This window comes from Vanellus vanellus (genome assembly GCF_965231255.1).
Source record: "Vanellus vanellus genome assembly, chromosome: 22".
NCBI lineage: Eukaryota > Metazoa > Chordata > Aves > Charadriiformes > Charadriidae > Vanellus > Vanellus vanellus.
The window spans coordinates 4,629,891-4,642,931 of record NC_138927.1 but is presented as its reverse complement, the minus strand read 5'-3'; the positions used below and the strand labels follow the sequence as shown (position 1 = coordinate 4,642,931).

Below are 13,041 nucleotides of genomic sequence, written 5' to 3'. Positions count from 1 at the left end.
AATATTATCCAGCCTGACGACTTACTTGGAAGCATCGACTTAAGTCTGTAGCCAGCTTTTGGCGTACAAATTGTCTAATTTTATAAAAGGTTTAGAGTGTATTAGCTGCTCTGTAGGTTATAATAGAATATTTATGCTGCATACTATTTAACTTTGTCTCTTATGGGGAAGGCCTATTGGATTTAATGGGGGTGAAACCAAGGGAGGTTTTAGAAAATAAGTACAGCTGTTCTAGCATATTAAAGGAGCTGTCTGTTGTTGAAATTAAAGGCCCCAATTCATCATGTTAAATGACCACATGGTGAATATAAGTACTGTGTGAGTCACTCATCCCTGCCACACCTTTCCCTTTGGATCATGGAAAAAAATCACCCTCTGCATCTCATACATTTCCACCCAAACCTCAAATCCTCAGGATTGCTTCTGGACCACTGTTAGCGAACTGCTTCCACTGCTTGCTGAAATGGGGCCTTGCAGGGTTTTTAGAATCATTTCTAAAATCCCACAGAGCTGGATAAAGATTGTGCTGAGGAGTCCAGCAGGAAAGTTTCTCCATCAGCCCTCTCACCGGAGAGCTATGTCACTGGGTTCTGCTTGCATGATGATTCACAGCGTTACAGGCTGCTGTGCTTGTTCAGCCAGGGATCAGCACTGATGAATTACAGAGTTCTTGGTGACAGTGCAAAACCGTCGGCTTTTTCAGCAGAGAAGTAACATAGTTCTTGTCTCTCATCTCTCCTAGGTGATGAACATCCGCAAAGTCCTGAACAGAGTTGAGAAGCCGCAGGGCCTTTATCCCAACTTTCTCAGCCCAGTGACAGGGAACTGGGTGCAGCGTAGGTATCACTCTGCGTTGAGAGTCCTGCCTGGAGCATTTCAGTCTTTCCATTATTCTTTTGGAAGCAATGGCAACTGTCAGAGTAGCAAGCCAAAGAAGTGTCATGTCAGGCAGCCTGTTATACATGTGATTAGATAATGCAACCTGATTTGTAAGATGCAATATAGTAATTGTACACTTATTCCATCAGCCTTGTTTCCAGCTGAGTGTCTCACCTCCAGAGAGAATTAGGGCCTCTCTTGCACAGGGGAGGATAATGGTACATGGTTCATCACACAGATATTAGAAATCAGTACATCTCTTTAAAACCTCATCCTGCAGTCATCACATAGCCACAGACCTACTTGGGAGTTGCACATGAAGGCTGTGAGCAGAAGCGCTATGAGATTTACTTCCTGAGTGTGCTGCAGCAAGTAAGGAACCACCTGGAGAGGGAGAGGGCTTACAGAGTCTCAGATTCCCCTAGGATCTAGGGATGTGTTCTCTTGTGTGCATTTGTGTACCTGTCACCATGGTACCTGCACATAGTGCAATGTTGTGCAAGAGGGGTGAGACAAGCAGGTGTTCTTTTCACTTGTTGGGAACCCAGCCCTGGCCAGCACTGGAGACATGGGCAATAAATAGATACTGCTCTGATATAAATGAGGAGCAATAACCAGGAAAGGGCTTGAAAAGAGCAAGGAAATATTAGAAGCAGTGTGCCCAGGGAAAGATTATTTACTTTCCTACTTTACACACACAGCTCCTTCCTTACCCAGAGAAGAGACTCTACCCCTCTTTTTGTGCCACCAAAGGGCAGAAGCTTACTCTCTGGTAGGAACATGAGAGGTTACTTCTGCTGCTGTGCCCCAGATCTCTGACCTCAACCTTCCACTCTGTTAAGGGTTTGCTTGTTTTGGCAAAGGAGGGTTGCTGGATTTTGTGTTTCTCTGTGAAAGGAAAGAAAAGTCTCTTTTTGCAGAAGTTGTTTTTAACCTGTCAGTGGATTGCATTTATATCATTTAAGTAGTTTTCTTTGAGTCATTGCATTACCTGGTGCCCCACGTCCCGTTGCACTGTTTGCTCTGCTCCAGACCTTTACAACTACTGTATTAATAGCTCTGATTGTAACTGATGGGCAGTTGCATGGCTGCCATCATCTGAGACAGTAAGGGAGCCCTAGCTGTGAGCAATCCCTGACCTTTAACTGCCACATCAGCATCTCTAGCGGTAATTGACAGGGCTTGGCCTGAAAGGTGTCCTAACAAAGCATCTTGGATGGTTGTGGTTGTCCCATTAAACCAGAGCTGTCCTTTGGTGCCACGAGGAAAGAAAGTAGACTTCTGTGTTTGTCCCATTAATTGATCTTCAAAGTTATCCAATCTCTTTGTAAGCAGTTCAGCTTCCCCTCCACATTTGTCTCTGCAGAGTTGTTGCAATATGTTCCACTTGAAAAGCTAATCTCCCATCCCCTACTGCACCCCTGAGATGCCATTTTCTTTAGGTTATTCTCAACTGGCAGCCACACTGCACATTTTCCCAGACACAAGCATTAATTCTGCCTATTCATTGGTGCTGAGAGGAGAAGAAGTGCCTGTCTGTTTCCATAACTGATCGTTACAGAATCTTTGGGAAACTGAAGAGCTGTGCTCTTAATTCAGATGGTTAAACTACTCAGCTTGATACTCAGCACTCATCTCTTCTGCCACTAATTTAATTCTATTTATGTCTGCAAATGTTACTTCATTGTACTGACCCACTCCCACCCCTTGCTGACATATAGAGGGGCCCTTTGCTGGTTCTTGGAGCTTATTAAAAGTAACCTCTGACTACTTGTTCTGGGATAGGCTGATTTATGCAAAAGGACTAGAGATAACCTCTCTCCTAGAGTTTTATGTCAAGAGGGCAACTCATGGCACAGGCTGTTTGTGGCAGTTGCTCATAACATGACCTTGTGGTCTGAGTCCGTATTCCAGTGGGGGAAAAGGCTGATCAGCCTCTTCTGCATCTCCAATACTGCTGGTGAGAAATAGATTAGGACCAAAGTAGGGAGGCAGCTGCAGCCTGCCACAGAGATGTTCCCTGTAGGTGCCAGGCTCTCATTTTCTCTCGTCATTAAAGCTCTTTGCGGGAAGCTGTTTTTCTTGGAATTGCTGTGATTTTCTTAAAAGGTGTATCTTTGACCTGGCTGAATGAGCAGATCTTCTAAATGAAGAGGCAGTGCTGTACCTCTTCTGAGTGCGGTTGTTACCTTTAGAAAATTAAAGCATGGTCCCCTGCTGAAATAAGAGATTTGTTTATGCAAAGTGCCTAGGAGGCAAATGCTGGCAAAGCTGATGCCATATGGAAAGCAATTATGTACCAGAGCTCCTGCTTTGGTGATTTTATGAATGACACACTTAGGATCACAGAGCTTCTCTTTAAAGACAGGCTGTGCAGCCAGTGTTTGCAAATAGTCTGTCCTCTTTTTTCTTTCTGAATTCATGCGTCTAATCTCATTGTTTTGCTATGGATTATTCCATGGATCATTGGACACACTGTATCAGGGATATTTGCTCTTCAGGTCAGGAAAATGCATGGCTGTTGATCTCTTCTGTCGGTAGGATTTAGCATTTAGAATAAGCCTTAGGACTTTATATATGTACAGTGAAAGGGAAAATAAAAATCTGAACAGCTAACTCTGAAAACCCTGCTGCATCTGCTTACGTTTGAAATGAGGATGCGTGCAGACACAGAGGTGGACACTGTTAATTAACAGGGATGGTTCAGTCCACGGTGGGTAATTTATCTTGCTCTTCTAAAAAGGGGACTACTTGGCTGCTTGAGAGAATGAGTGCTGCTTTTCCCCCTGTGGTATAGTTCAAAGATATAAATCCATCCAGCAGTTCCCCCCAGGCAGAAACCTGCAGCTGTCATGCCCATTTCACAGTACAATTCTTCAGCATCCTCCTCTCCAGTAAGGTCAGAGCATTGTGTACTCTGAAGAGATAGCCTTGAAAATCCGATTTCTGCAGAAGAAAATATTCAGTGCACATCCTTGTACCTGACTTTATCATTTTAATACGCCAACAACCCCAGCCTTCCCCAGGCCACAGAGTCCCGCCATGAGCCAGGAATACAAATGGCACGATCGAGAGGTCCCTACAGCAGCCCCTTGCTGGCAGCTCTGTGTGATCCAACGTGCGTTATTCCTTTCCCGAGGCAGGGAGGCAGCACCCAGTGGCTTCATATAGGTTGAGATCCATCGATACCTGCCATTGCTTTTGGTTTATGAGGCTGGGATTTATGGTGATTGCTTCATAAACAGGAAGCATCTTCAAGTTGCAGTATAAATAACTTGTAAAATAGGGCTTCTGAATAGTTTTGGTAAGGGATACTAATGCTTTGTAAAATGACAGAACATTTTTCTTCTGATTGCACTTTCCACCTTTCTTCCTTTTTGAAAAAGAAATGCTGCAAGGTCTCCCCAGGAAACTGGGAAGAGGGAGGAGAGAACAAGGGCATTAAATAGGACATGGTTGTTTGCTCTTTGTAAAGCAACTGCTCATTGTATATCATGAACCTGAAGTTCTTTTCTGGCTTTCCCACTACAGACCATGTCTCCATTGGGGGGCTTGGGGACAGCTTTTATGAGTATCTCATCAAATCTTGGCTGATGTCAGACAAGAAAGACTCTGAAGCTAAAAAGATGTACGACGATGCACTAGAGGTAAGGAGCAGGTTGCTGCTCTGTATTTTTTGTGTGGGACATTGTTCATCAGAATGTTTCAGGCAAAAACATCTCAGATTTTTGGGTTTCCTTGGTATTCATTCCTGTCCACTAAGTATCTTGAATTACTTAGTAAGTAAGTTATACTTACTGTCCTCTGAGTAGCTTGAAATCATGATTTTCATCCCTTTAGGCAATAGAAAAGCATCTGGTCAAAAAGTCTGCTGGAGGATTGACCTACATTGCTGAATGGAGGGGTGGCATCTTGGATCACAAAATGGGCCATTTGGCTTGCTTCTCTGGGGGCATGATAGCACTCGGAGCTGAACATGCTGGAGAAGAGAGAAAGCAACATTACATGGACCTCGCTGCAGAAATAACAAACACATGTCACGAGTCTTATGCACGCTCAGGTAAACCTGTGGGCTGCCTAGAAAATGTTGGTAAGGGATAGCCTTAGGAGACTCAGCTTTTGTGTGGCAGAGGTTTGCAGTAGGGTATTTTGTGTATCTGTATCCCTGTGTATGATTTTCACTTGTCTTTTCTGGGATATCTAGAAGAGAAAGCAATATGGTTTACATAGCGGAGAGCTGGAGCCGAGGGGGACAGGCAGATGTGAGCTCCTGTGGCAGAGTTGGGAAATGAACCCAGAGCTGAATACCTAGTCCCGCCTCCCAGTCCCAGAACTAGCCTTCTCCCAGCAAGGCTATAGTGTGTGTCTGCCTTTCCACACCCCTTTGCAGACAAGAAGGGGAGATTAATAGTGATTAATTGCAGGGTGTCCCACTATATGCAGCAGAGCAGCTGAGAAACCCAACAGGAGAGTGTTGGAGACCTGCAGCTGCTGGTAGGAGCCAAAAAAAAGTGAAGTTATTCAGCCTCTCTCAGCTGCCTAAGCAGAGGCTGGCTGAGTCTTTCTATTTCACAAGTCCAGTAAAATTTGTTTCGCCACCCGGCGTGCTTATCAGTGCTTTGGGAGAGCAGTGACTGGTGATGAATGAGAGACTGGGTTAGTTCTCTGCCTGCAGGGCTTTCAGCATGATAAGTTTGCGTTGGATTCTGCTCCTTTCTTTGTAGGCATCTCTGTAGCTCTTCTGAGATTGTAGGCAGCGATGCAGCAGTCTGCTTTCCAGGACCTTGTCAAGTACAGGTCTGTCTGCACTAACTGTTCCCAAAGGCTGTTTCACACCTTCCCCACATCAGAAAGTGCACGTCAGCAGCTGGTGTCCAGCATGTTTGCCCAATAAACTTCAAGCTAACCTGAAATGATATTTGCAAATAACTCTTTTTTCCCCCCAGCACTTAAAGAACTAAAACAAGCCACCCGAACTAATAACCCTCTGGTTGTGAGTGCCTGGAGCCAATTTTCACCTTCAGCAGTATCCATCAGCATAGAAAGGACAATAGCAAGGCTGCCCACACTGGTTATGGTGCTGTCGTTTCAGCGAGCTCGTTGTTTTGCAAAGAACGTCTGTGCATGTCACCCTGGCTCTCAGCAAATAGTCCAGCTAGTGAACACTGTTAGATGCCCACACAGAGTGGAGGGCCCAGGGAAAGCATGCAAAATATTTAGAGAAATAAAATGACTCCCTGAAATACAGCCTTGTGGTAGACACATGCGTACAGCAAGAGAAACCTCATGACACGATCATAAGCAGCCTCTATGCTCAGTTTCCCTGTTTTTTTAATCAGGGAGAGGGTTGGTGTTGAAAGTAGGGATGAGTGCTAGCTAATGCTTGCAAGAGATTGAGATTCTTGTGTAAGGGACACTCAGAAGGACCAAGGTACTCTTAATGTTTTATTTATAAAATACCAGTGAAATTGATTAAGGTTTCCCCATCATCCTGATGTCTTCTTTTCAAAGAGGCCGCTAGTGGACAAGAAGGAATGGCAGAAGAAGTGATTGCAGGTCCCAGGTACCACTTCTTACAGCCTCTGTGCTGCAGTGCAGGCAAAATGGCTCAGTCAGGTGGACTGATAATTGTGAAACAAACCCCCTGCCTGGGAGCAGCATATCAATATCTCTGTTATGGCAGGGTCAGCTGCATGGCTAGATTTTCTTTTTAATGTGTTTTCTCTTTGAGGCTTTACGACAGGATCTGCTTCTCTGTTCTTTCCCATCTGGGTTCTGAGTTTGCCTTCAATGACAAATTCTGCTCTCAGGGTCAGGGGCAGCGCAATTCCTAGGAGCAAATACCAGCCCAGCAAAAGTGCTAGGGCATGGGGAAGATTTGTATCTGCCCTCTCCACACTCAAAGGTGGTCCAAGTCTGTGTTTTGTCAGTTGTATCCACCCTCAGAAACACTTTATCCTCACCTAGATAGTACCCAGATGTACCACAGGATGAGCAACACCTGGAGCAGCAGTGGGCACAGTTCATGCACTCTGTGGTGTTGCCCCTGTTTTGACATCAGCTGTGAGGTTGATGTGATACCCAGGCATGACTGATCTGCTCATCTGACCTCCCACAAGCCTTACTTAAATGTTGGCAGCCTGAGCAGCATAAAAGCCCCTGGACAGTCTGTTTACTTGCTTTCTCCTCAAACTGACCATCGCATGTGTGTGATTTTGTCTAGATACCAAACTCGGCCCTGAAGCCTTTCGCTTTGATGCTGGAACTGAAGCCATGGCAACCAGACTCAGCGAGCGCTACTACATCCTACGCCCAGAAGTGGTAGAAAGCTACATGTACATGTGGCGGCTGACACATGATCCCAAATACAGGCAGTGGGGCTGGGAGGTTGTGAAGGTATGATTGGAAAACTCACAGTAATAACTCTTACAGGCGGCTGGATTCTTACAGAGATCTTTCCTTCAGTCAATAAAAAGAGCAGAAATTATTTAAATTATGTTAGACACTAAGACACGTTAGCAATGGGGCAGGAATACACAGAATAGCTCAATTTAGTGTGGCGTCTCTGTTGATCATTGTGAATGTTTTCTTCTCCCTTTTGGGCTATGCTAAAATCAATCAATCAATCAAAACCATGGACGTTTATGGAGATGAGTGCTGCAGACAGCAAAACCTGCTATTAATGTAACAGCCCTCTGCAAAAAGAAGTCAGCCTTCTATTTGAAATATCTGGTCTGCTCAGAACCACTGGTTCGTAGCCGGCCAGGGAAAATCAGCAAACCTGCCTTTGCCCTTTGTCTTGTCTTCTTCCCACAAAGACCTCCCAGCCAGAAAGTGCCTCACCTCTTTCTAGCTCGTACAATAGCCCATTGGCTGCTGCCCCACATCCTAGCAGGGGCTGCGTTTCAGTGGCAGAACTGTCATTTGTCTACTGCCCTGGAAAAGAGGCTCCGCAAACAGCTGTAGTTGCCATTTGAGATGTGTTTTTGCTCTGTGTGTAACGTCAAGGTCAATCAATCAACTAACTTAGGCAGTTTATGTTTCTCTTGCTGTTTCATTAGAACTAGCTTTATTCCCAGAGTCTGGAGTAATCACCATGCTCTTCAGTAAGAGACAGAGGCTACTATAAACCTGGAATTTGATTTGTAAAGCTGACTTGTAATGCAACTGATGATGATTAATGAGTTACTCCACGCTATTGTGTGTTACTGAGATTTCTTTTCTTTTCTCAGGCCCTGGAAAAACATTGTAGAGTAGAAGCTGGTTTTTCTGGCATCCGAGATGTTTACACCACAACCCCAACCCATGACAACATGCAACAGAGTTTTTTCCTCGCAGAGACTCTGAAGTAAGTGTAGTATCACAGAGGTCTTTCAGAGGAGCATAATTCCTGCAGCATCAACGCTCTTGCCTGCTAAGATGACTCAAATAATAAGGGGGAAGTCTTATTCTCTGAGGGGAAGACTGGGCAAGGCTATGGGTGCCGCAAAGCTTTGGTAGTTTCCTCCTGTAGAAACACTGCTGCCATTGGCACTCTCAAGGTTTCTGCTCATGTGCTGGATTTAAAGGACTCTTCCCGTGATTTAGAGCTGCCCGAAGTGGGAGGATCTGACTGCTGAGCTCCCTTGAATTTAGCGCTGATGGTTTAAGAGGCAGCTGTGTCCCCTGCCAGGTTAATGTCCTGCGTGCAGAGGAGGTGTGACTATGGCCTGAATTTGCTGCCCCTTGGTGCAGATCTGCCCTTGCTGGTAGCGTGAGCTAATGTTTGCAGGGTGGCGGAGTGCAGATGCCCATCCCATTTTGCCACCCTTGCACCAGGGGTGGTAGTTTCCAGCAGGAGAGTGAGGCAGGGAGGTGGGAAATGTGTCACTGTGGCAGCTTAGGCCAGTGGCAGTTCCCATCACAGTCCTGCTGACAGTGCTTGCTTGTGCATGCTTAGAGTACCGCTTGAGTTTCTTTTAATCTCCCTTTGTGTCCATCTTCTTCCCGCCCACCCTCGCCTTATGGCTCCAGGTACCTCTATCTTCTGTTCTGTGAAGATGATGTGCTGTCCCTGGACGACTGGGTGTTCAACACAGAGGCTCACCCCCTGCCAGTCAACCACACGAACTTTAAAGCAAGCGTGCAGTAGGAAGGCCATTGCCCAGCGCTCTGCTTCTGCAGCATCGGCGCATTACTGCACTTCCTTTCCATTAAAGGAATTTGCGTTGTTCCTAAAATGGTATTTTGGGGCACTAGTCCAATTCCGGACAGTATTATATTGGGGAGATGAAACCATGACATAAGCACCTTCTTTTCCTCTGTGAGGAGCTTTATTAGCCTGATAATGAGATGTTTATTCTGGGCCATATTGTACACAGTTCATAGACATTCCTTTATACAGAGAATTTATATGAAATCCACTGACTTTGCTTTATAGTGGCCAAAGGACTGGAAGTTTGCCATAAAATAGACTTCACACACATACGCATCCTCCTTTTGTTTTTCTGTTTCATTTTTGCCTTTTATATATTCTTGGATTTATCACCTTTCTAATTAACAGTTTTCAATATACTGTGCTTTCTAGGCGGTAGGCTTTCTAGGCTCTTTAGGAAGGACAGGACAGGAGAAGGAGGAAGTGGCATTGCCCTTTATGTGAGAGAGAGAAGCTGGAGCGTGTGGAGCTCTGCCTGGGGATGGATGAGGAGCTGACTGAGAGCTTACAGGTTAGGATTAAAGAGAGGACAGGTAAAGGTGACATTATAGTGGGTGTCTGCTATAGGCCACCTGACCAGGAAGAACAAGAGGATCGGGTCCTCCACAGACAGATAGGAGCAGCCTCAGGTTTGAATTTGCAGGCCCTGGTCCTCATGGGGGACTTCAGCCACCCCGATATCTGCTGGAGGGACAACACAGCAGGACATAAGCAATCCAGGAGGTTCCTTGAGTGGATTGATGATAACTTCCTCCTCCAGGTGACAGAGGACCCAACAAAGGGAAGTGGTCTGCTGGCCCTCACACTCACCAACAAGCAGGGGCTCATTGGGGATGTGGAGATCAAAGGCAGCTTTGGCTGCCATATGAGATTGTGGAGTTCAGGATCCTGAGGGCAGGAAGGAGGGTGAAAAGCAAGCTCACAACCCTGGAGTTCAGGAGAGCAGACTTCAGCCTCTTCAAAGATCTGCTTGGAAGAGTCCTGTGGGATAAGACCCTGGATGGAAGAAGGGCCTGAGAAAGCCAGTTAATATTCAAGAATCATGTCATCCAAGCCCAAGAAGTTCCATTCCAATGAGCAGGAAGTCAGGCAAAAATGCCAAGAGGCCTGCGTGGACGAACAGAGAACTCCTAGCCAAACTCAAACACAAAAAGGAAGCGTACAGAGGGTGGAAGCAAGGATGGGTAACCTGGGAGGACTCCAAAAACATTGTCTGAGCATCCAGGGCTGATGTTAAGAAAGCTAAAACCCAAATGGAATTTAATTCATCCAGGGATGTCAAAGATGAGAAAAAGGGCTTCTATAAGAACATAGGTGACAAAAGGGGGACTAGGAAAATATGGGCCCACTGCTCAACAAGACAGGGGACCTGGTTACACAGGACATGGAAGAGGTTGAAATGTTAAATATCTTTGCCTCAGCCTTTACTAGGAAGACCAACCTTCAGGAATCCCAGGTTCCAGAGAGCAGGGGGAAAGGCTGGAGCAAGGAAGATGTGCCCTTGGTAGAAGAGGATCAGGTCAGGGGATTACTTAAGCAAACTGGACATAGATAAGTCCCTGGGCCCTGAAGGGATGCACCCACAAGTGCTGAGGGAGCTGGCAGATATCATTGCGAGGCCACTCTCAGTAATCTTTGATCAATCATGGCAACTGGGAGAAACGCCCAAAGACTGGAGTAAAGCAAATGTCACTCCTATCTTCAAGAAGGGCAAGAAGGAGGCCCCAGGGAAGTATAGGCTTGTCAGCCTCACCTCACTGCCTGGGAAGGTGATGGAGGAGCTTAGCCTGGAAACCATTTCCAGGCACGTGAACAACTGAAAACTCTTCAGGAGTAGCCAGCATGGCTTCACCAAGGGGAATTCATGATTGACCAACTTGATAAACTTCTACAATTGAAATGACTGGCCTGGTAGATGAGGGGAGAGCAACAGATATTGCCTACCTGGACTTCAGGAAGGCCTTTGACACTATCAAAGGAGATCATCATAGACAAGCTGTTGATGTATGGGGTGGATGAGCAGACAGTCAGGTGGGTTGAAAACTGACTGAATAGTTGGGCGTAGAGGTGGTGATCAGTGGCACGAAGTCTAGTTAGTGGCCAGTAACTAGCAGGGTACCCCAGGGGTCAATACTGGGTCCAGTCCTGTTTAACATCTTCATTAATGTTTTGTCAGCAAGTTTGCTGATGACACAAACTAGGAGGGGCTCCTGATACACCAGAGCATTGTGCTGCCATCCAGAGGGACCTCAACAGGCTGGAGAAGTGTGCTGATAAGAACTTAATGAAGTTCAACAAGCAGAAGTGCGAAGTCCTGCACCTGGGAAGGAACAGCCCCATGCACTGATAGGTGCTGGGGCACCTGGCTGGAAAGCAGCTTGGCAGAAAAGGACCTCGGGGTCCTATGCACAACAAATTGACCATGAGCCAGCAGTGGGCCCATGCTGCAAAGAAGGCTAAGGGTATCCTGGGCTGCGTTAGACACAGCGTTGCCAGCAGGATGAGGGAGGTGATCCTTCTCCTCTACCCAGCACTGGTGAGGCCACACCTGAGGTGCGGAGTCCAGTTCTGGGCTCCTCAGTACAAGACAGGCAAAGACATACTGGAGAGAGTCCAACAAAAGGCCACAAAGATCATTAAGGGACTAGAACATCTCTCCTGTGAAGAAAGGCTGAGAGAGCTGGGACTGTTTAGCCTAAAGAAGAGAAGGCTTAGGTATTTATATACATTAAATATATAAATTTGTATATTAATGTATATAAATACCTGAAGGGAGGGTGCAAAGAGGACAGAGCCAGGCTCTTTCCAGTGGCTCCCAGTGTCAGGATCAGAGGCAATGGGCACAAACTGAACTACAGGAGGCTCCCTCTGAACATGAGGAAACACTTTTTTTTTTAGTCTGAGGGTGGCCGTGCACTGGCACAGGTTGCCCAGGGAGGCTGTGGAGTCTCCATCCTTGGAGATATTCAAAAGCCACCTGTACGCAGTCCTGGGCAACTGGCTGCAGGTGGCCCCGCTTGAGCAGCGGGGTGGACCAGATGATCCCCAGAGGTCCCTGCCAGCCTCAACCATTCTGTGATTCTGTGATTCTGTGGTGTCAAAATTGTAACTCGATCAAAACCTGTCCACAAAATTCTTGATCCTATGTATTTTTATATACTTTTTCTGTGCTCTTAAAACACATTTACCACACATCACGTCTCATTTAACTTTCCTTTATCGTTCTTGTGTTTTTCTACTTTTATTTGGAACTAAATGTTATGAGTCACTTGTAATAATTTCACTGCTGTAATAGTCAGATCTGTGAAACAGAATAAAAGTCTTGTAAAATAAAAAGCATGTTTGGGTTGATTCTCTTCAAAGCCATCTGTCAAAGACCTGTTACATCATGCTTGGAATAACTAGGTGACAATACTGGTTGATTTCAAGAATATTTCACAATAGATGTTGATTTCCAGAGTAATCTAGCCAGTGTATGGACAGCAATTCCCATCTGCACCAGCTCTCTTAAATTGCTTGTTCACCATCTGATACGAGTTAGCAGAAGTTCTACTAAATGTCTTATTTTTCTAGCAAAAAATAAATAATCTCCATCCAAGTTTGCTCTTCGATATACATTGTTTCTGGACTGAAGTAACAGAATAAGAAGACAGGAAAAAATTGAAGCCAGATTCTTCTGTGCCTCCTGCCACAGTTTAGCCTGCTGTCCTCTGTGACTCTAAGCAGGATGGCTGTGCACAGGTGTTCGTGCGCCGCTCCTGTTCTCACCCCGGCAATTGTGAGTACCTGCAACAAGGGCTGGATCTGGGATCAGCATCCTTTCTCCCAGCAGTCTCTCCTCTGGTCACTGCAGAACCGCGTGGAACATTTTTGTTCGTTCTTGTGACATTCTTTTGATAATTGGTTTATTCAGCAACTCGGGAAGATGAAGTTGCTTTGAGCAAGTTGTGAAAACAAAAAAAAAAATA

At 45.8% G+C, this 13,041-nt stretch overlaps 1 protein-coding gene across 1 annotated transcript in view; it reads left to right on the top strand.

Moving 5' to 3' along the window:
- Positions 1-9,993, top strand: part of MAN1C1 (mannosidase alpha class 1C member 1) — a gene marked incomplete at its 5' end in the record, with an annotated part of 64,084 nt that extends 54,091 nt beyond the window's left edge. The window contains 6 exons of the mRNA XM_082494231.1: positions 743-836; positions 4,411-4,526; positions 4,720-4,939; positions 7,103-7,275; positions 8,112-8,227; positions 8,893-9,993. Of these exons, the coding sequence (XP_082350357.1) occupies positions 743-836; positions 4,411-4,526; positions 4,720-4,939; positions 7,103-7,275; positions 8,112-8,227; positions 8,893-9,010 (837 nt within the window). The 3' untranslated portion in view covers positions 9,011-9,993. The remainder of the gene's footprint in view (positions 1-742; positions 837-4,410; positions 4,527-4,719; positions 4,940-7,102; positions 7,276-8,111; positions 8,228-8,892) is intronic.
- Positions 9,994-13,041: the final 3,048 nt, after the last annotated feature.